At 42.9% G+C, this 24,249-nt stretch overlaps 1 protein-coding gene and 1 pseudogene across 1 annotated transcript in view; one reads left to right on the top strand and one right to left on the bottom strand.

Moving 5' to 3' along the window:
• LOC126187867 (calpain-C) overlaps positions 1-24,249 on the top strand; it is a 439,586-nt gene that overhangs the window by 37,168 nt on the left and 378,169 nt on the right. Inside the window, exon 2 of the mRNA XM_049929190.1 lies at positions 1,050-1,191. Within this exon, the coding sequence (XP_049785147.1) occupies positions 1,054-1,191 (138 nt within the window). The 5' untranslated portion in view covers positions 1,050-1,053. The remainder of the gene's footprint in view (positions 1-1,049; positions 1,192-24,249) is intronic.
• LOC126189359 (5S ribosomal RNA) lies at positions 7,331-7,448 on the bottom strand (annotated as a pseudogene).

Here is a 24,249-nt window from a genome sequence, read left to right as displayed (position 1 = left end):
GCATTCTGCTAGACTAACACAAAACTCTACACAAGAATTGGGTTAGGAAGTCATTTGGCACCTGCCTTATTCACCTGATCTGGCGCCTTCGGATGTTTCACTTTTTCATCTCTCTATCGAGCAACCTCCAAGCAACTTCCTTCCCGGATGAAAATGCGCTCCGAACATCGCTGGACGCGTTCTTCGCCTCAGAACAACGTGGTTTCTACAGATTGTTGTAAATAGTGTAGGGGAGTATATTATTAATGAGTAAAGTCTCTGTTCTGTGTATCTGTTGTGTTTATTAAACTTATGAGAAAACGTTACGAACTTATCCACCAACCCAATACTTGTTATCTGGAAAGAAACATTATGAGGGTAAGAACCAGCAACTTGCTATTGGAGTAGCGGTCATAACATGGAGAGAGAAGGTGGTGGAGAGGGGGGGAGAGAGGGACAGAGAGTTGGGGAGAGGAGATGGACAAGGGGGGGGGGAGAAGGAGGTGGATAGAGACAGGTGGGAGTAAGAGATGGTCAGATAGAGGGAGGATTAGGGCTAGTAGAAGACTGGAATAAATACATGCTTGGACAAGTTTGGGTATCCAGCTAGTAATAGAATAAACGAACTTTAAACTGCACAGGTGTTGCGCAGTTATGTCATTACTGCTCTTGTACTGCGACACTAAACTGTATAGAATTGGAAGGAAAATCAGCATTGGTCGTATTTTGTTGTTTTATTGTCAGCAAAAGCGATTTTCTGTCACTTAGTGACCATCCTCAGTGCTGTAATATACAATTAAAATTTATAGGCACTGGTATCAAGCTGTAACCACAAGCTTAGAGCGATCACAGTTTATGCACTGAGGATGGTCACTAAGTGACTGAAAATCGATTTTGCTGACAATAAAACAACAAAATACGACCAATGCTGATTTTCCCTCCAATTCTATCCACTATTTGGTCATGGTGCACACAACACTCCATGGAGTCGCCAATCAACTAAACTGTATGTCATAGACAGTCCGATGTCTGGAGCTCCGCATGACAGGTGTCGCCACGTGCTGTTTCAGGGCCATGACGGACTACGAGCGCATCAAGCGGTCGTGCCTGAAGCGCGGCGAACTGTGGGAGGACCCGGACTTCCCGGCGACGCAGTCCTCCGTCTTCTACCACCAGACGCCGCCCTTCCAGTTCGTGTGGAAGAGGCCCAAGGTGAGTTCCCCGCACGTCACCGGCAGCCGCAGCGTTCACTTCGTTCTAGCGGCTACTATGGAACGCTTATTCTTGTTATCATTTATAAGAACAAGTCTGCTCTCTAGGTTGGAAGCTCTTGCGCACCAATAAGTCCCGCATGTCTGCAAGAAAGATCAGGTCACTGTCGTTAGCAAAGAGGCTAGAAGACCGGATACGCAGAATTGGTGACCAACAGGCCGACGTCAGTTACAGAATCCTAGAGCATACTTTAAGCTCAAACATTATGACGTCCCTGGAGAAAAAGAAACTTCTCTCACATAATCAGCTCGAATTCAGGAGAAACCAATCGCGTGGAACGTAACTTGCACTATTCATTTAAAAAATCTGTCATACATTATCTGCAAGTGAACAGGAAGATTGTCTATCTTCCTAGATTTCCGAAAGGCTTTCGACTGATAATCAGAATACGATCGTACATAATATCTTCACAGATATGTGATTAACTCACTGGTCATACCGGACTCGAGAGTCCATTACCGCAGCTACGTATTCACAGATATGTGATTGGCTCTGTCAATATTTTTAAGAAAATAAACCAATGTGTAATATTGGAAAGCGACTGTCCGGCAGAAACCTAAGTGCAGTGGTAAAAGAAGTGGTAGGGCTGTGTTGAGTCGCGAGTGAAAATTGTTCTTCAACACAATGAATTTGACAAAAGTATCATGCAACACCAGTGATAAGAAATTCAAGGCAGTAACAAACTGCTTGTCCATGGTTCTGATTGTAGCATTTCATTCGTTGAGTGGAAAGATTAATTCCTCAAAAATCATTTAAATATTAATAAATACACTCCTGGAAATGGAAAAAAGAACACATTGACACCGGTGTGTCAGACCCACCATACTTGCTCCGGACACTGCGAGAGGGCTATACAAGCAATGATCACACGCACGGCACAGCGGACACACCAGGAACCGCGGTGTTGGCCGTCGAATGGCGCTAGCTGCGCAGCATTTGTGCACCGCCGCCGTCAGTGTCAGCCAGTTTGCCGTGGCATACGGAGCTCCATCGCAGTCTTTAACACTGGTAGCATGCCGCGACAGCGTGGACGTGAACCGTATGTGCAGTTGACGGACTTTGAGCGAGGGCGTATAGTGGGCATGCGGGAGGCCGGGTGGACGTACCGCCGAATTGCTCAACACGTGGGGCGTGAGGGCTCCACAGTACATCGATGTTGTCGCCAGTGGTCGGCGGAAGGTGCACGTGCCCGTCGACCTGGGACCGGACCGCAGCGACGCACGGATGCACGCCAAGACCGTAGGATCCTACGCAGTGCCGTAGGGGACCGCACCGCCACTTCCCAGCAAATTAGGGACACTGTTGCTCCTGGGGTATCGGCGAGGACCATTCGCAACAGTCTCCATGAAGCTGGGCTACGGTCCCGCACACCGTTAGGCCGTCTTCCGCTCACGCCCCAACATCGTGCAGCCCGCCTCCAGTGGCGTCGCGACAGGCGTGAATGGAGGGACGAATGGAGACGTGTCGTCTTCAGCGATGAGAGTCGCTTCTGCCTTGGTGCCAATGATGGCCGTATGCGTGTTTGGCGCCGTGCAGGTGAGCGCCACAATCAGGACTGCATACGACCGAGGCACACAGGGCCCACACCCGGCATCATGGTGTGGGGAGCGATCTCCTACACTGGCCGTACACCACTAGTGATCGTCGAGGGGACACTGAATAGTGCACGGTACATCCAAACCGTCATCGAACCCAGCGTTCTACCATTCCTAGACCGGCAAGGGAACTTGCTGTTGCAACAGGACAATGCACGTCCGCATGTATCCCGTGCCACCCAACGTGCTCTAGAAGGTGTAACTCAACCACCCTGGCCAGCAAGATCTCCGGATCTGTCCCCCATTGAGCATGTTTGGGACTGGATGAAGCGTCGTCTCACGCGGTCTGCACGTCCAGCACGAACGCTGGTCCAACTGAGGCGCCAGGTGGAAATGGCATGGCAAGCCGTTCCACAGGACTACATCCAGCATCTCTACGATCGTCTCCATGGGAGAATAGCAGCCTGCATTGCTGCGAAAGGTGGATATACACTGTAGTAGTGCCGACATTGTGCATGCTCTGTTGCCTGTGTCTATGTGCCTGTGGTTCTGTCAGTGTGATCATGTGATGTATCTGACCCCAGGAATGTGTCAATAAAGTTTCCCCTTCCTGGGACAATGAATTCACGGTGTTCTTATTTCAATTTCCAGGAGTGTATAAGGTGCACCTCTTGTACATATCCATAGCAATTTAAGTAACACATATTTAATCACCGAGCGAGGTGGCGCAGTGGTTAGCACACTGGACTCGCATTCGGGAGGACGACGGTTCAATCCCGTCTCCAGCCATCCTGATTTAGGTTTTCCGTGATTTCCCTAAATCGCTTCAGGCAAATGCCGGGATGGTTCCTTTGATAGGGCACGGCCGATTTCCTTTCCCATCCTTCCCTCAACCGAGCTTGCGCTCCGTCTCTAATGACCTCGTTGTCGACGGGACGTTAAACACTAATCTCCTCCTCCATATTTAATTTCAATAGTAATCAGATAATCAGTGATTAATGAAACAGAATAATTCTTTATTAATTTGGCAAATACTGAGACTGGAACTTGGATTTTACAACGATTAAGATTAATTGAAACACAAGTGCAACTAATGAAACTGTCACTCAGTCACTCAGGTAAGGCTCCTCCAGCTACAGTTTTAACGCATCAGTTACAATATCTCTGTATACACAGAGATACCGTTTCGCAGTTAAAAGTCGCAAGTATTACAATGATAATAAGATGAGTCAGCCGTACTAACATGGAATAATTGCACAAATATTCTCTACATAACCACCACAGTGATATTATCCAAAAACGTCACCACTGCCCAAGCGCCGGATATTGGCGCCCTGATAGTACTAATACTATTTATTCATTTATTTATTGCTTATTTAGCTTTACCAGATTAGGGTCCTATGGGCCTCTCTTACATCTGACCAGGAACAACACACAAAAAAATGTTACATAACAAGCACATTAATAATTATTATTTCGTCACTTTGATAGTGCTGAATTAAATTGGATGAAGAAGTGTAACAGATACATCAGAAAACGTTTCCCACAAAACGTAATGCCATTGTTACATCGTTTAGTTTTGAAGTAACAATAAAATCAGAGCTTTTGGGAAAACACTGAAAAGGAATTTAAACATTACAGTTGTCAGTTTATAATTTTTCCAGGATATCGCATACACTACTAAATTGTTACAAATATATAATATGATATAGCAAGCATTATACAATAAGGTTTAAGTTATTTGACAAAGAAGAGAGCCCGCATCTCGTGGTCGTGCGGTAGCGTTCTCGCTTCCCACGCCCGGGTTCCCGGGTTCGATTCCCGGCGGGGTCAGGGATTTTCTCTGCCTCGTGATGGCTGGGTGTTGTGTGCTGTCCTTAGGTTAGTTAGGTTTAAGTAGTTCTAAGTTCTAGGGGACTGATGACCGTAGCAGTTAAGTCCCATAGTGCTCAGAGCCAGCCACAAAGAAGAGATATTTCCTCCTGAAAATCATTCAGAGCTAAACATGTCCAAATGATTCATGCAAATGAGAACATGTCAGTATTTAAATATACTTTTTAAAGGAATATTTCCTTTGCAGATTCAGTTTACAAACATGAACTGCAGTTTGGCGCTAACGTAAAGGTGTCTGCGTTGCAGTAGATTATTTTAAGCTGAAACAAGTTTCATGTTGATAGTGAGATACTGCATTTACTGGATGTGTTTGTCTTTACATGTCACCTCCTCAATTATTCTGTCGTTTATGAAATATACCGACCATATAAAGATAAATCCCAAGGTCAAAGAGATCGGCCGCCTACAGGCCGTCGAACCATCGTCCTTCCACGGGCACAGTTGACGATCCTCCCCAGTGTTCGTCGCGCATCCGACAGCCCCTTTCACGGAGCACACTCCCAAAGGCCGCCGAACGATCATACTTAGAGGCACACTTTACTGCCGCTACGCGCAGATCGCCTTGGCATAGCATGTAAATTGCTGCGGACGTGTGGCAGCATTGAAAATAATCTCAAGTGTGTCCCTATGAAGCGTAATAGGATCTCTGATATCCTCAGTGTATATATAAGATTTATAAGCTAGTGTCGGTAGCTCTACTAGATAGTCTGCTGACGATACTAAAGTTCACGGCAGTGATTCCCAACCTTTCTTAGTCTATTACCCGCGCAATCAGACCTTAGTTAGTACCCCCGCCCTTCTTCCGCATTATCACCAACTTTAACACGTAACTAAACTGTAGAATGAAAGACTTTTCTTGGAACACTTTTATTTTTAAAATGATGAAAGATGCGGAAGATGAATGTATTTTGTGTGTATGTTGGTGTGTGTGTGTGTGTGTGTGTATTTTATTGTGTGTGTTTTAGAATGAATGATGAAGCAATGTGCAGTGCATCGCAAGTGCAGCCTACAATTCCTTTTCAAATAAGAAAGCTAATTATCCACACTGAGGATAGACACTTGCTACGAAACATACTTCCCCTGCGTTACTCCCCTCCATTGCGGCACTTGTAGACTGCAGCCCCATTTAAAATCAAACAAGTTCAGATGTGTGCACCATATTTGCTGCTTGTGAGTCACTTGTTTGCTGGACCCCTTACTTCTGAACTGGCGCAGTTGTACGACTTGAGGCTAGTAATGAAGCAATTTCTGGACTACTGCTGATACTATCTAGAACTTGGAGAAGACATTTTCTTGAGATATTTAGCATTTGTTACTTATATGTCTCACTTTTATTATCAGAAATTTACAGGACAAAGCACAACATATGCTTGTAATGGATGGACTATTTGAGGAACCTGTAACCTCCGTCGCATTAATGTTACTAACTGAGAAAAAGTAATTATTGATAACTAGACCGCGGATTTTAGGTAAAAACCTATTTTGTTCCTGAGTTCCTATTTGCATAAAAATTTCATGACTATTTACACTTAATAGCGTTAATTCTATAGGACCTAAAAAAGCCTATTTCGACGTTAGTGCCTATGTTTGCCTATCTCGGCTTTAATATTCTAAAAAGTGCCTATTTAATCATATAAGACAGTGGCTCCAAGTTTTTCCACACTATACGACAGATGGAAAAAAATATTTTCTGCCCAGCGTGCAGCAAGGTGGCTAGTTGATATGCGCTCATGCTTCGTATTTGCCCAACACTTCGCTATCCCTGTTAGTACCAAATACTCTTTATAGGTGTTTTATTATTCATATGTAAAAAATAGATCACGGATCTTTAGGTTAAAACCTATTTTTTTCCTAAGCTCCAATTTGCATATAAGTTGGTACTTATGCGTTTCGTGACTAACTAAACTGAATACCGCTAGTTCTATAGGAGCTAAAATTGCGTATTTCGACGTTGACGCCTAATTTTACCTATTTCGGCATCAAAATCCTAAAAAGTACCTATTTCGTTAATCTGACTGACAAGCGCCACAGTTTTTCACTAGAAAACCTAGAAAAGATTTTGGTTATTTATTGTGAAGCCAACTATGGTCAGAATATGTGAAACTACGAATGTATTAATTAAACCATTGCCACATCTTTTTTACGGAGATCTTTATCTTGCACGAACTCAAAAATATTTGGAGTTATGTTCAACATTAATGTTGTAGATTGCTGTGCTCTGTAACTGTGTAAATATTCATTCTCCTTGTTTTAATGACTAATAAGATGTTCATACTGTCAACACCGTGTATTTTAATTTATTTTTATTTTCTCTGCATCATTTTTATTACAGCCTATTTTAGGTTTTATATTGCCTAAATGAACTACTGAAGGAGCCTATTTTAGGTACTTTTTTACAACCTAAAAATCCGTGGTCTATTGATAACTCATGTAATCAGTATTAGCACTCCGTCTTCAGGCTATGAGTGGCCTACCGGGACCATCCGACCGCCGTGTCATCCTCAAGGAGGATGCGGATAGGACGGGCGTGGGGTCAGCACACAGCTCTCCCGGTCGTTATGATGGTATTCTTGACCGAAGCCGCTACTAATCGGTAGCGGTAGATTAGTAGTCCTCAATTGGCATTACGAGGCTGAGTGCACCACGAAAAATGGCAACAGCGCATGGCGGCTTGGATGGCCACCCATCCAAGTGCCGACCACGCCCGACAGCGCTTAACTTCGGTGATCTCACGGGAACCGATGTATCCACTGCGGCAAGGCCGTTGCCAATCGGTATTAGAGTCTTACAAAATTGTGAAAAGAATAATGATGTTTTGAAAACAATTTAGTTTCGTGACTGAAACAGAATCAAATAGTTAAGCTTTTACACCTCATAAAACTTCATTTTACCCCTCAGGGTTGAGAACCACTGGTCTACGGAGATGTAGCGTTGTTGAACGAGCGTAAGGAAATACCAGAATACTTGTACGATATTCCCACTTGATGTAAATATAGAGAAACAACCCACTAGCATCATCAGGCTACCAGACTAGATGTTAACGTCTGGTACACTCGTCACATCGTCTAAATATTTGGCGATAATACTAAGAAACGATACGAAACGGGACGAAAAGTAAAATCAGTAGACTTAGATTTGTTGGGAGGCTTCTGGGAAAATGCGGTGCATCTTTAAAGGAAACCGTATTCACGACGATAGTATGATCAATTCCAGAGTAGTGTCTCAGCATTTGCACTCCTTACTAAGTATACATGACAGTAGTCATTGAACGAATTCGCAGGTTCGATGTCAGGGATTGCACTAATTCGAAATAGCCCTCGCGAACGTGTAAGAGCAGTGGAGCTAGATATGAGCTTCCTAGATTCCCAGCAGCTTCAGATTTTTTTTTTGTCTTCGGACTTGGCAGTCTGATCCAAAGGTAGACAAATAGACAACTGGTACAATTATCTTGAGATTATTTCCGTAATTACACAGCGTGGTTGTAATTAAACTTTCGCTACTCGAGCCAGTACAGACGGAAAAATATTTACCGTGTGGGTGCCCATCTTTATAGGAACGGTATTCAGACGGTGCGCAACAAGATTTACGTTGATGGCAGTGTTACTGTCATGACTTGCAGTTAGGTGCCGGCACTGCTACGGGGTCGTAGGGTCGAAACACAAACATCAGTGTGCGTTACAGTTGCAGACAGTCAAAATGGATCTCTACAAGGTGAGCAAGGCTTTACTCGTAAAGCTGCTCTGTCAAAACAACAGAATAGCGCTGCTGCTCATCGCGAGTGTCGACGCATTAAAGGAATATGGAGAGGTCCTCAGTCCTCTTTCCGCACTGGAGTTGAAAAACGTGGTACAGAAGTTCGAATTAACTAGCGATTTGGAACTTACTCCTGGGAGAGATCGACAGCCAGTTGCGCCACGAATTGTTGAAGAAGTTACTGTTGCCAAGGATGAGAATATTTGACGCAACAGTGCGAATTTCAGTTTGTGCAAGGGCTGTGTCACGAAAGCTGAAAATTCAGTCATTCAGTGGACCACCGTTGGATAATGCTGCAAGCAACTGTGAAATGGTATCCGTACAAACTTCCAGGCAGTCATGGATGTAGATGGTCGTCACATTGAGGAAGGTTTGTAACCTGGAACACAAACATAGAATGCAATTAATAAATATTATCTTCTCATGTTGAAATTAAAATGTATTTCTTTCAATGATGTTATTCATTACTTTTCTTCCACATGTCTTTACAAATGTTTCCACAAAGTTTCATTGCCCTACGATCACTCGTTTTCATGAGGGCCCTCTCAAATAGCGAAAGTTTAATTGTATTTTGGAAATTTGTGGTTAATTCCTATGGGACCAAACTTCTGAGGTCATCGGTCCCTAGGATTACACACTTCTTAATCTGACTTAAACTAAATTATGCTAAGGACAACACACGCACTCATGCCTGAGGGAGGATTCGAACCTCTGACGGGGGCAGCCGCGCGAACCGTGGTAAGGCTCCTCAGACCGCGCGGCTACCCCGCGCGGCATTTAATTATAACCACCCTGTAAACATGCCGTCAATTTCAAAGAAGAAAGAATTGTGTCACGGTGGACTTAGATGTATGCTGACAGCAAAATTTATCTGCCCAAAAACACAAGAAGTAATTACGACAGAATGCGGCCATTCAAGAACAACGAAGAGGATAGCTATGTCGCTCCAGGTATGGCTCCCCCCCCCCCCCCCCCGCCTCCCATAGGACTAGGTAGGACTTGTCAGTCTACGGGCAGTATTCGGTTCATATGACATGTTACGTACTTCTGTGAGAGATCGTGAATGAACGGAAGAAATAAATAGCCAGGGTATATCAGAAATAATTTCAACGGCTTTGGGGATAATTCCTTACAATGGAAAAATAAACGAAATCAGATGAACGTAAGTCCTTAGTTTTTGCGTTATTAAAGAAAATACCTTCGGCCTTGCTGAAAAACGAGGCAACCTGTGGAAAAATTGAAGAGCAGGTTTTTACAACCGGTATTTGTGGGTGGGTGAAAATCCTCTGATACATCTCAGGCCAGGCAATAGACATCATCAGTAATTTAAAATTTCATGTGCTGGAATTGTAGGTAACTGTGTGGCAAGAACGTACATTCTTTCATCGCGCCTTGAAAATGCGGTGTACGAGAACTTCTTTCAGAATATTCTTTCATATTTCGTACAGGTTTTGCTCCTGAAAACAGGAGTAGACATGTGCTTTGTGCATGGTGGGTTCCGGCACGTTAGTCAAATTGTTGGCGAAGCTTTGGATGACATGTGTCTTAGGGAGGAGCGGTTCCATGGGTTGCGCGTTCCCTTGGCTTCAGTTCTTTGGATCTGCCACACGACTGTTTCACACAGTAAACAGTTATAATGCAGAGACCCTTAATCAACGGGTTAAAAAAACCTGAGAAACCAATAGATATCGATCTTCGCAGTTCAAAAGATCGTGACAGGCTACAATCTAGTGAATGCATGTGTATGTAGAAATAAGCAGAGGAAATTTTAGCATTAGCTAAAAGTTTCTGAAATGAGAACTTCGTATTCTTTTATTAACTAAAAAACAAAGGATTTTTAGACACAAGTTTATATGTACTTTTTTCTTGTTTTGGTGTGACGAATTCTAGCCCTTTGTGAAAGTATTTCTGATTAACTCTCTATGTTCAAATGAATAACACTATGTGAATAGTTACACGACAAATAAAGATTATTCTCTCCATGTTTGCTGTCTTTACTGAACTCCCACCCTCCCTCTCCCTCTTGAAAATGCGGCAGTCACTGAATTACTGAAAGAAAAAAATTACAATAAATTTTCAGATGTTCATTCACATGGGCATTTGTCTCCAATACTCAAAAGGAATTTGCTCGATGCAGTCATATGTCGACACATCATAGGTTAACAACGAACCGTTTCCACTCGTCTACAGATACTCATTTGAAAGATTATTGGAAGTAACATGTCTACCCACTGTTAGGCCTCTGGATTTGACTAATGTTAATGTATGCGAGAAATAATCTAAAGACCACGGTGAGGTTTTGCGTTAATACAGGAGAACTTCCGTGCGTTGTAAGACGTTGAAAGATCCTTGCGCAAAGAACCTCTTAGAGAAATCACACGTGTATTCCTGGCGAGGAAATCATCAAAGAATATGGGAAAAATTAAATCATTGCGTCCTGGGTCTGTAACAACAAACTGTGAATGAAATAAAAGCAGGATAATAGCAAGAACTGATTCGCACAAAGTAATATCTCCAGATCATAAAGAAAATCGGGCGACCTGCAGCTCTCACTTGGTGAATCACTAGCGAAGACTGTTACTCTTGTTTAGAAAGTTAGCGATTCGCTAAATGACTTCGTAAAGTGCACTTGCGTGGATTGCTTTTGATACCACTAGATAGAAAGCAGCTAGGACGGGAAGAGAAATGTAGATCGTTCTGCTGTTAACCACGTTAATTACTCCGATGAGAATCTTTGATATTTACGCGCATTATTTTCATTTTTTATTGTGCATCGTGTATGGTGACGTAAACACATGAGTTAACTGTCGAAAGACAATTTTTAGGCAACTGATCCTTCGTAAAGTTCTTTTAATGTTCCATTCGCCCCCTATGATTTATTTACCTCTGGATGGATGATTTTATTGATGGGGTTGTTAAAAAACAAATCTTTTCGAAATTTCGTTAAGTGCATAAAGCACACGAAACTAGGGTTCCAAGAAAGGGTGCTGTAGGTTTTGTATTAGTCTGCTTCATTACTAGAGTTCCTTACATCGACACATCTGTGTGGCGAAGGGTGCTAATGGTGTCATTATCAGTTCACTTCCTCTCTGTTCGGCTCGCGAATGATTGGTGGAAAAAAAACGGCTATCGAAAACCTCCGCATAACCTCTAATTTCCCTGATTTTCTCGTCGTGTTCGTTTCGCGAGACATGTGTAGGAGGAATTAAAGTACGACAACGCCTCTCTTGTAGCATCTGCCACTGGAGTGTAACTCCCCCAAACTTATTGAACGATTCTATTACGAAATGTGCTGCTGTTCCTTGGATCTCCTATACCTCTTCTATTAATCCGATCTACTAAGGGTATCAGGTAACGAACAGTACTCAGGAATATAGACCAGCCGTTTTCTCCTCGCTCTATTTGCGAGAGGAACAGAAAAGGAAATGAATGCAGTAGTATAAGGTTTCCTCCGCCACACACCATACAGTGGTTTGCGCAGTATATGTATAGATGTAGAATCGGCTTACCAGTACTTAAGTAACTTATTTGGGAATGAGTTAAAACTCCTTTAGATAAATAAATGACGTGTGACTAGGGCCTCCCGTCGGGTAGACCGTTCGTCGGGTGCAAGTGTTTAGATTTGACGCCACTTCGGCGACTTGCGCGCCGATGGGGCTGAATTGATGATGATTAGGACAACACAACAACAGTCCCTGAGCAGAGAAAATCTCCGACCCAGCCGGGAATCGAACCCGGGCCCTTAGGAGTGACATTCTGCCGCGCTGACCACTCAGCTACTGGGGGGCGGACGTTCTTTTAGATTCTTACAATGAATCTCCAACTGACATCGGATTCTTCTGCAATCAGTTTCATGTGGTCATTCCCGAGGCGCGTTGCTGATAGGGCAATTGAACAATAGTAGGTCCCTTTCTCCTGTTTATTCACAATGCCGAACACTTATTTACGTTCAAGGTAAAGTAGCAATCCCTGTACTAGTCACTGATCTCCCGAAGGTCTTCCTGCAATTCGCTAGAGTTTTCTAGCATTGCAACGTTCCTAAAGGGAATAATATCGTCTGCGAACAGCCTCACGGAGCTCCCGACGTTATCCATTATATCACACAGTATATGTAGCTTGTAAACAATAATGGTCCTATCCCACTTCCTTGAAGAGCGCCTCAAATTCCATTTACAACTGTCCACTATGACCAGTTAAGAACAGGAGTTCTGATTGCTAGGAAGTATTGAATCCAATCACAAATCGGATCCATACTCGATAAGCTGGTATTTTTTACACTACATTACAGTGCGGAGCTGTGTCGAATGTCTTCCGGAAGTCAAGGAGCACGGCACCAAGCTGTCTGCCTTCGTCTTCCGCGCTCTGGATCTCATGGGCGATCAAAGCGGACTGCCAAAACCCTTTTGCTTCTCACACAAGACATTCCGGTTCTTCAAACACGTCATAATGCGTGAGCATAAAACACTTGTATAATTATGCAACAGAAGCCATATATCCCATCCAGTTGCATTAAGGTGACCAGCTGTCAAAAGCCTGAATAACCGTCCTTTGCAGCGTGCCACGTGCAGAAGAGAGGTAGTGAGGTTCTGGAAGGTACTGACAGGGATTTGGAGTCATGCCGACTCGAATGCCGTGGCCAGCTGGGCTAGGTTTCTCGGTTGAGGATCCATGGCGCAGCCGGCCGCTGCGGCCGAGCGGTTCTAGGCGCTTCAGTCCGGAACCTCGCTGCTGCTGCGGTCGCAGGTTCGAATCCTGCCTCGGGTATGGATGTATGTGATGTTCTTAGGTTAGTTAGGTTTAAGTAGTTCTAAATCTAGGGGACTCATGACCTCAGATGTTAAGTCCCATAGTGCTCAGAGCCATTTGAACCATTTGATCCATGGCGCGGACACCCCTGTCGTGTATGGCCTGTGATGCACCACATTCGTCTCGGCGCCGGTTTTGGATAGCACCGTTTGGCCATGCCCCTCCACGCCTTTTATATACTCTCCACAGCCAGTGCTGCCATCTGTGAGTCGTTATTGCACGCTAACGTCGAACATAGGCGGTGGTCACATTAATGTGACCGGACCGTATTGTAACTTATGAGCATCTCTCTGAATAACCTTTTTCAAAAAGGAAATGAACTGCTACTTTTTCTTTTCTTTCTAGTCGCTAGGTGTCCTTCGTTGCTCCAGTGACCTACGATAGACTACTTCCAGAAGGGAGCGAGTTTATCTCACAGGTACGTTATTCGGTCCATGCGAGTTCCCACTGTTGATAGAGTTTAACCTATTTTCCATTCCACGATCACTGATATCGGTCGACGTTCGAGCTAGTATTGAAGCGAGCAACAGTAACACGATCTTTCAGTGTGAAACTATCTCGGAAGAGCGAATCCAGTATTTTGACCTTTGTCATCTTCTGTTTCAGAGCCAGTAAGGGCACTGAGTGAATACATAGTTCCAGTTCGTTTGTTGACTTTATGTACGACGAAAACTTCTTAGGATCTTTCGTCACATCGATGATAAAGTTTTACTTCCGAATTCATTGAACTCTTATCACACTGCTCTTCTTACGCTCATTTTGGCTTCGTTCGGATCGTGTTTGTCAAATTTTCTCTTGTTTATTGAACCTAAGAGCAATTTAGACAAATGCTAAGTTACAAAACTAATATACCTGATTTTGTTGTGACGGGTACCTGAGCATCAAACGCTGGCAGGACGGAAATGACTCTTCAGACTTCCATCCGTATTCAAAACTGAATTCAACCATTTTTGGCATTATCGATATTTCGACATCGATTTGGTGGTATACGCCTACAGAGTTGCTGAGAATTACAAAACAACCATAAAGTGTTTGCGTTACTTCGAGTCAACGTAGTACTAACAAGAAAGAGCTTGTTAAAAAATTATTCAAAACGTGTCGAGATAGCAAAAAACGTACAACATGAGAAAAGCCCGACAAAAATCGCAATGCCGATTAGTTGTGTAAGTGGGAATTCAGATTGTAAAAAACTGTCTATATAATTATTCTCACAAATTTTCTGTTGTGCAGGAGATAAAATTTTCAAATCGATCTTCGCGTGTAGAGTTTTGGTGGTAGGCTGTAAATGAAGTGGTATCGAGGCATTTTGATCGGCAGATTTCATTTCTTCAGCTATTTTCTTCAAACTGAGCTGGTATGTGAGCTAACAGAGCGTGCGTCGTTATGTAGCAGAAAATTCCCAAAACAGATCAGCCGTTTGCGTAAATTGAGTTGATTTAGAAGCTCAATTTTCGGCCAGCTTCATTTTGATCACCCCTTTACTATTACTAGAATATTTCGTGCAGTCCGTTCCCGTAATAAACTATGCTATTAATTATGACGTCGAGGAGAAGCACGCCATGTTGATACCCATTGAAGATATGAGTTCAGAACGTAATACACTGAAGCACCAAAAAAAAAAAAAAAAACCGGTACAGGCAAGCGTATTCAAATACAGAGATATGTGAACAGGCAGAATACGGCGCTGCGGTCAGCAACGCCTGTGTAACACAAGTGGCTGGCGCAGTTGTTAGATCGGTTACTGCTGCTACAATGGCAGATTATCAAGATTTAAGTGAGTTTGAACGTGGTGTTATAGTCGGCGCATGAGCGATGGGACACAGCATCTCCGAGGTAGCGATGAATTGGAGATTTTCCCGTATGACCATTTAACAAGTGTACCGTGAATATCAGGAATCCGTCAGAACATCAAATCTCCGGCATCGTTGCGGCCCGAAAAATATCGTGCAAGAACGGGACCAGCGACGACTAAGGTAGAATCGTTCTTTGTGACAGTAGTGCAACCCTTCCGCAAATTGCTTCATATTTCAGTGCTGGACCATCAACAAGTGTCAGCGTGGGAGCCATTCAACAAAACGTCATCATCCGAGCCGAAGGCCCACTCGTGTACCCTTGATGACTGCACGACACGAAGCTTTACGCCTCAGCTGGGCCCGTCAACACGGACATTGGACTGTTGATGATTGGAAACATGTTGTTTGGTCGGACTAGTCTCGTTTCAAATTGTATCCAGCGGATGGACGTGTACGGGTAGGGAGACAACCTCATGAATCCATGGACCCTGCATGTCAGCAGGGGACTGTTCAGACTGGTGGAGGCTCTCTAATGGTGTGGGGCGTGTGCAGTTCGAGTGATATGGGACCCCTGATACGTCTAGATACAGCTCTGACAGGTGACACGTACGTAAGCCTCCTGTCTGATCACCTGCATCTATTCATGTCCACTGTGCATTCCGACGGACTTGAGCAATTCCAGCAGGACAATGCGATACCCCATACGTCCAGAATTGCTATAGAGTGACTCCAGGAACATTATTGTGAGTTTAAACACCTCCACTGGCCTCGAAACCCCCCAGACATGAACATTATTGAGCATACCTGGGGTGCCTTGCAACGTGCTGATCAGAAGACATCTCCACTCCCTTGTATTCTTACGGATTTGTAGACAACCCTGCAAGATTCATGGTGTCAATTCCCTTCAGAACTACTTCAGACATTCGTCAAGTCCGTCAAGTCCATGCCTCCTCGTGTTGCGGCACTCCTGCTTGCTCGCCGGAGCCCTACACGATATTAGGCAAATGTGCCTTGTATAGAGCACGATTAGGTCTTCAAAACACGTACATTAGAAAAGGATTGGGAATACAAAGAAAAAGACAGCCTGAAGTACATACGTGAGAGGTTGAATAAAATTTTTTGCTCTGCTGGCTGTCAGTTTCACACCTACTTATAAGAAACTTTGGAATCCAAATACAAGATTCAAACCTGTTTCCTGATCGTGTGCCAACGGCCTTGCCGCGGTAGTAGCACCGGTTCCTGTCAGATCACCGAAATTATGCGCTGTCGGGCTGGGCTAGCACTTGGATGGGTGACCAACCAGTCTGCCAAGCGTTGTTGGCAAGCGGGGTGCACTCAGCCCTTGTGAGGCAAACTGAGGAGTTACTTGATTGAGAAGTAGCGGCTCCGGTCTCGTAAATCGACATACGGCCGGGAGAGCGGTGTGCTGACCACATGCCGCTCCATATCCGCATCCAGTGACGCCTGCGGGCTGAGGATGACAGGGCGGCCGGTCGGTACCGTTGAGCCTTGCAAGACCTGTTCGGGTGGAGAGGAGTTTTCCCGATCGTGTACATAATTTAGCAATAAATTTGTTTTTTGCACATATCGAGGCAAAAACTGAGTAGTAGTTTTTGCAAAATAATCAGATATTGCAAGACCACGGAATTTCGGTTTGAAAATTTAGTTCTTTCTTAATAACAAACTTGTGACTGTTTCAGTTCTTCTTATTCCCGTGCTTGCTAAGTAAAACTAGAGACGAATTCCGCCTTATGCAGCATTTTTTGAGCTAACTTCTTCAAGCAAACAAACCCTCTGAAGATAGCACGAAAAGTGCTGAAACATGTTTGGGTTATAACAAACTACAGAACGGTCCTCTCGAATTTTAATTATTTCTTACTCGATGCTCTCTGTAGGCATTTGTTTCCAAGTATAACGAACAAATTAAATACTGATGTAGACCAATGAACTGATTGGCTACCGAATGTGACCTACGTCATCATGTTCGATGTAAGTTATTATTGTCTAGGGTATCAAGAATCGTTACCTAAATTGTATTCCATTCTAACAGCGTTACGTCCACGTTCGTTCGACTTATGATTAACATGGATTTATAGGTCGGTGAATCTAATGAAACGCTTTGGCCAATAGCCTGGCTAGATAGTATTGATTCGGACACTCCTTCGAAAATTTGTATCAGCGTGAAGATGTGGTTTCTGTTGTTGATAACTCTGTCCTCAGAACGTCAACTGTTTTCCTACTGAAATTGTTTGAAGTTTGCTCGTGATTACCTTATATATTGGTTTTAGAATTCAAAATTAACTGAATAGTTTTACTTCGAGAAATAGTTTTGCCGGATGCAGGAGCCGTGAATGATCCTTGTATGGTCGTGACTCCGTGAAATTTTTCACGCTATTTGTAGCTCGTATCACTAGTAAGGAAATACTTGGAATAATCGGCGGGGTCCTATAACATCTGTTTATCGTTTCGTCCCATCAAACTCATCATGCACACTGACAGCTGTTTGTAGCTTTGATAAATATTAGAAATGACGTACAGTTTCTTTGAAAGGCGTTTCTTTTCTTTTATGGGCGTTAATGCTGCTCAGGAGTCTCAGGTTTCTACCGTTACACGGATGAATTTGTGGGCAAAAAGCACAACAATTTATCAGGTTGCGTACTCAAAAAGCGATAGATCGAAGCTTGAACAAGTGGTGCTGTAACCTCTTCTTGTTTGATACTAACAGCAAGCATTTCAGTCTTGCAATTGAAGCCCCCATGTTTCCACAGCCTTGACATTTTCTACGCTGTAGTGGGTGTACTGAAGATTGCTGGTATCTGAATGCTATGGCAGTTATATCAGAAATTGAATACACCGCTTCAGTAATGGTCATTACTTGATCATCCACAAATTCAACTAAGTCCTATCGCTAACAGATACGTAAATCAGTCATCAGTAGATCACGAAATGTTAGGCTGCGCACCAAAATCGTCAATTTATCGTAGTGGTTTATTCTAATTTTAATCACTACAACTCATTTCAGTGATAATGCCATCACCATCAGGTGGATTAAAATGTTTCTACAACGTGGAATTTAGTTGAGACATGAACATGGAGGTCTATTTGGCAGACAGGTATGTGGCAGAGCTATATGCCGTCTTTCAGTAGCGTTAATTTACAACACTTACATGTTTAATAGCTACACTTACTGCATGTACGGAAGAATACACTTGCTGTTTGTTGCCATAGCGCACACGTGTTGGTCACTACACAAGTGAGGATAACAGTACTTTGCACGTCTTATAATGAGAAGATGTAAAATGTTCCAAAGATTCTGGATGAATCACAGACATAACAATGAGGTAACATGAAACTAATTAATTTTAAAACAAAATGAATATACTAGGTGGTCATGAAGAGTCTGAAGAGCTTCTAAGGGTGTAGCAGTGTAGACTGCGCAGAGAAATAACTTTTAAGAAAAAAATTCGATGCCTTTTGCCGTTTCCAATTTAACTAGCATGTCAACCAGTCAGGTCGTTGGTTGCGCAAATCCAAGCAACCTTCCAGAGGCGGTGTCGCCAAACGCTTTCTTCACTTGTGCATCTGAAAAAAAAAAAGAAACAAAACACGGGAAACCATTGGGACGGTGGCGAGTTCGATCCTTTTTATGGTCCTAAGCCATATTTCTGTATCGCTCTCTCTCTTGTTCGGTTTGAGGAAACAAAACGAAGAACATATCTGGCAGCACTGTCTCTGGCAGACTGCTTGAATTTATTGGCTAACTTCAGTACTAACTAAATCAGAAACGGTGCAACATATGAATTTTTCTCTTAACAGATATAACTCAGCACAACCTATCCTGTAGTACCCTTCCAAGTTTTGCAGACTGTTTCGGACAACTCTGTATAATGGAAAAGCAGTAGTATAGACTGGTACGTTGTAGCAAGTTTATACTATTGCAACATGTACCTTGGTTTGATACAGGTCTCCAGACCTCCCGCTTGTCTCATTTCAACTGCTGCATTGTACACCATCAACTGTCTGTATTATAAATTTTTATATAGATTTGCCCCTGTGTTTATTTCCTTTCACCATCAATTCACCCACGTATTTCAGCCACAGCTCATGTCGTAGTGTGTCGACCCTTTCACTAACTGTCGTAGATTCATTATAATCTTTATTATTATACAGCATCAATTAATATAAAGATGAATTAATAACAAGATTTTGGTGTACTCCTGCTACCTTTATCCAAGTCTCTCAGTTCAGGGCGTCCTCCTGCATATACCACAATGCCGCATTATTTCGTTGATCTGGTGTTTTCAAAGACATCGTGGTCTGCCGGGTTTCCGTCAGCCAGGTGGTTTCCATTCAAAAATTTTCTTTGGCCGCCAATAATCTGTCATTTTCAACAAATGTCCAAATCAGTTCAATGATTTTCTTTCGATCCTGTCTGTCATTGTTTCCTTTGTACATATTCTGTGTCTTACTTCCTCATTAGATTTTTTAATCCATTCTTGATATTCTGGTGCTCCATCCGTGTTCTGACACTTCGTTTCAGATTTTAGAACCTTAAAAAGGTTTTATGGATAATGGGATGCTGATATCAGGTTTTGTTCCCCTAGGAGGGTTGACTTCGCTACGCCTACAGAGATCCTGTTTTCCGAGATGGGACAAATTTCGTCTGTCTCCTCTCCTAAAGCATGTGCGGGTCAGATGGCATATTTCTCAAACTTAATTGAAGGGCGCAAAGCACATAGTCCAGTACTGGAGGTACCTTCCATAAGACAGTGTCCCTCAGGTTGGAAAATGTATTCTCAATGGCTCGTTGCAGGTCGTCTTCATTTCCTACTTGATCAATCCATCTTATATTCCGCAGCCTCCTGTAACATCAAATTTCAAAACCTTCTTATCCTTTCAATCTCAACTAACCTGTCTACTGTGCTCCGAACATAGCTTATAAAGAACCTTTTCCTGGTCACAGGATTTGTATGTTTTGGATGTACCAGCCATTTCTTTTGGTGGAAAGCCCTTTAGCATTGTGCAATCCGTATACTGTATACTTCTCTCATTGCCTTTTCAGTACGTAAATTAAGTATCGGGGGGAGAATGAGCAACGCTGCCTTACATGTTTCCTGATTTTTGCACCTTGTAGTGCTCTGTTAGTGCTGATCACCCCTCTCTTCTGCGCATAACTAGAACGGGTTAAAATGTCACGGTGCCCTAGAATATAAAACATTTTTCCATTCCAAATTATCAATTATCTTCTCCAAGTCTACGATAAAAAATGAATGCTAACCCATTTTCTCCCAAATTTGTGTATTATTAGCAATACTCAAATTAGTGTGCCCCAGCTTTTCCTAAAGCCGCGTCCCTTGAATCCTCTTCCTTCCGCGGCCAATGTCAAACGATTTTTTTCCGACTGCATGTCCTAGTTTGCATGTTGATAACTACCTTTACAGGTGGCCTTCGACAAAGTGATGCGTTTACTAAACTGGTTTTCTCTTATTACAAGTACAGTTTTACAGTTTCAGTTCATTCTTCGGTACAGTAAAGCGTGTTTCAAAAAGATTCATCCGATATCACAAGACCGTGTCTTCTACATGAATGAACGTAGTATCTTGGGTTAGATTTAACTTGCGCAAACGACTAAAATACTTTTATTTTCAAAAGAACCATCAGCAAATAACATAGCCTTGACATAAAGTCACGGCGGAGGCATGCGAGCATGTTGCAAAATATCCGTAGCCTGAAGATTGATGAATAGATCACTGAGATAAGTCATTGACTGAATGGAGAATCATGTCATTAACCTAGTATTAAGCGGTTTAAGGTTTGCCATCATCAGATATCTGTTGAAATAAAATAAATCATGTAACTACACATCAAATGAACTGTGTGCCTATGTTAGCTTTGTGACTCATTTTTATTTGATGTGTAGCTAGGTTGATATATTTTATTTTAACAGACGTCTGATGATAGCAAACGCCGAAATGAGTAATATTGAATTAATGAAGTCATTTTGCACTCAGTCAATGACTTTCAGCGACCTATTCAGTAATCTGCACACTACATGTGTAGAACCATCAGATAAATCCGTGGGTATAAATCTTCGGGTATTTTTCCCGGTTATGTTTAGGATGAAAATTCTTACTTACCCGTCCGGAGAACCCTCGCGCGCTACCACGCCACTTCCAGTGTTAGTTGAGACGCGCCCTCCCCGGGTCGAATCCGTCCGACGAATTAATGACTAGGGCCCTTGTACCTGCCAGACACGATGTGGTTTTTTAAGCGGTTTCCCACATCCGACTACGTAAATACCGGGCTGGTACCCATGTTCCGCCTCAGTTACACGAATTACAAACAGTTCTTAAATGTTCTCACACTTTCACATGGATAACACTAAACATAGACAGACGGGATACAAAAATTGCGCGGAGGGGGGGGGGGGGAGGCAGGGGAGTGACGACAGAGGCACAGAATATAGACAAGGAAAAAGATAAGCAAAGAAGATCGAAGTTGTCATTTACTTTTCACAAATGTCCACCTGGTCTGCATCGGACGCACGACAAACATGCAGATGGTAATCAGACCCGTCCCATTTTTCTGCGAGCATGTTTAGTGTTACGGCATTGGCTGTAGTTCACCCAGAGTTGTTGAAAGTGAAGCCACGTAGCTGGAGTCTTTCATAAACTGCCGCGAAAAAATATTCTGTGATGTCAGGCGACCCTGAAGGCCAGTGGTGCAACGCCAGAAACACACGACTCAGCAACCACATGAACCGGCAACTTACAACCTGCGCCACGGTAAACTTCTAGTTTTGATGTGTAAATTCAAAACCATCCGCCGTTTGTATCTTCATTCATGTGCAAGGTATAGTCCTGCGAAACAGGACGAAGCTTTTTGACACGTGTGATATTACAGAGAGAGGGCAGCTAGTCAGTGTATAAGATATCATAACAGTTAAACTAAATTACAATGTTGTGACTATTAACAAGCTGCAAGTAGTTTTCACAATCACTTTCTAAATATACCAGCAAAAATAGGATTAAATGGTCCAGTTGAAGAATCAAGAAAATATATTAAAAACGTCATTCTACAAAACATGAAGCAATAAGAAGTACATCTAAGTCTACATTTACATACTGGCTACCAATTACTGAACTTTATGAAAAAAAAACGTAAATTAGTTACAAACTACGGGGTGTACACACTTTATTCAACATGTAAACGTCACTTCAGAGTTTCGGATTTAGGTTATGACATGTTCGATATGCCTGCCATCACTGGCGATGATGCGGCGCAGACGAACGGCGAAATTCTACATGACCCACTGGAGTGTCGAAACATCGATGCTGTCGATGAGCTCCTGAATGCCTGTTTTCAGCTCAGCAATGGCTTTGGGGTTATTGTTGTACACCTTGTTTTTAATATAGCCCCACAAAAAGAAGTAACATGTGTTTTTATCCAGAGAATATGGCGGCCAATCGAGGCCCATGCCAGTGGCCTCTGGGTACCGCAGAGCAGAATGCGGTCCCCAAAGTGCTCCTCCAGGACATCACTCTTCTGCTTCGATGGGGTCGAGCTCCGTCTTGCATGAACCACATCTTGTTGAAATCAGTGTCATGTCGAATAATAGGAATGAAATCTTGTTCCAAAACCTTCACGTACCGTTCGTAGTCACCGTGCCACCAAGGAACAGTTATTCCGTGACTGGACATTGCACATCATCCGTTAACGGTGAAGAGACTTCTCGATCACGAAATGCATATTCTCAGTCCCTAATTTTGCTTGTTGACGAACCTATCGAAATAGAAGTGGACTTCGTCGCTAAACCAAATTACTGGCGTGTACTTTATCACATCATGCCCCACGGCCAACCGTGCAGTTTGAACGTGCTAACGCAAATCATTCAGAAGTTATGACGATTTTATTTCAGACAATTCAATAGCTGTCACCCTGTACATGCTCCACAAGCCGCCGTGGAGAGTATCTTGTACCACTATTAGCCATTTCCCTTCCTATTCCACCTGCAAACAGCACCAAAATCCTTCACTGAAATTAACAGAATTATAAAAATTCTAAAAAACGAAAGGTCATGTTAATGTTAACGACATTTCGGACAGAATTCCGAAAAATAGTTCCAATTTATTAAATAATGTCCTTCGTGACATATGCAATGCATCACAGGCACAGGGAATTTTTCCAGACAGGCTAAAATATGCAGTTATTAATCCTCTTCATAAGAAAGGTAACAAGGAAAAATTACATAACTGTCGTTCAGTTTCCTTACTGACATAATTTTTTCAAAATATTCGAAAAAGTTATGTACTCAACAATAGTCTCACACCTAAGAAGAAACAATTTACTTAACATATCACAACATGCATTTTAGAAGGGATACTCGACTAATATTTATATTTATACAGTCACTTATCAAATAGTTCAAACCAGAAAGTGATAACATATCGCCAGAAGGTATTTTTTGCAATCTTTACAAGGCGTTTGATTCTGTAGATTATGTTTCTCTTTTAGAAACACTCAATTTCTATGGAATTGAAGACTTTAAGCTCAGTTGATTTGAATCGTACGTAACAAACAGAATATAAAGGTTAATGCTGAAAATTCAGACAATGTCCGAAGGGTAAAAATTTTTGTGACTGCGGAGTTCCACAGGGTTCAATGTCCAGCACGATAGCTGAGTGGTCAGCGTGACGGATTGCCGTCCTACGGGCCGGGGTTCGATTCCCGGCTGGGTGGGGGATTTTCTCCGCTCAGGGACTGACTGTTCTGTCTGCTGTCTTCATCATCATTTCATCCCCGTCCGGCGCGCAGGTCGCCCAATGTGACGTCTAATGTAATAAGACCTTCACCAAGGCGGACGGACCTGCCCCGCAAGGAGCCTCCAGGCAAATGACGCCAAACGCTCATTTGCATTACAGGGTCCAATTTTGGGTCCACTCTTATTTCTTATATATAAGAATGACGTTCCACTAAACATTCAGCACGCAGACCTGGTACTTTTTGCCGGCGATACTAGTGTTATAGTAAATCCCGTTAGAGGGAAAGTAACAGAAGTGATGGTGAATGATATTGTCCAAAAAATTATAAAGTTGTCCTCAGGAAACGCACTCTCCCTAAATTTTCCAAAAAAAAGGACACTACATTTAGTTCTGTAAAACAAATAGTCAGACCAACAACTGATGCAATGCATGAGCAGAAGTCAGTAAACAGGGTAG

The sequence above is a fragment of the Schistocerca cancellata genome, chromosome 5, assembly GCF_023864275.1.
Source record: "Schistocerca cancellata isolate TAMUIC-IGC-003103 chromosome 5, iqSchCanc2.1, whole genome shotgun sequence".
Classification (NCBI taxonomy): domain Eukaryota; kingdom Metazoa; phylum Arthropoda; class Insecta; order Orthoptera; family Acrididae; genus Schistocerca; species Schistocerca cancellata.
The sequence above is the reverse complement of the archived record's forward strand: the minus strand, read 5'-3'. Positions and strand labels throughout refer to the sequence as shown.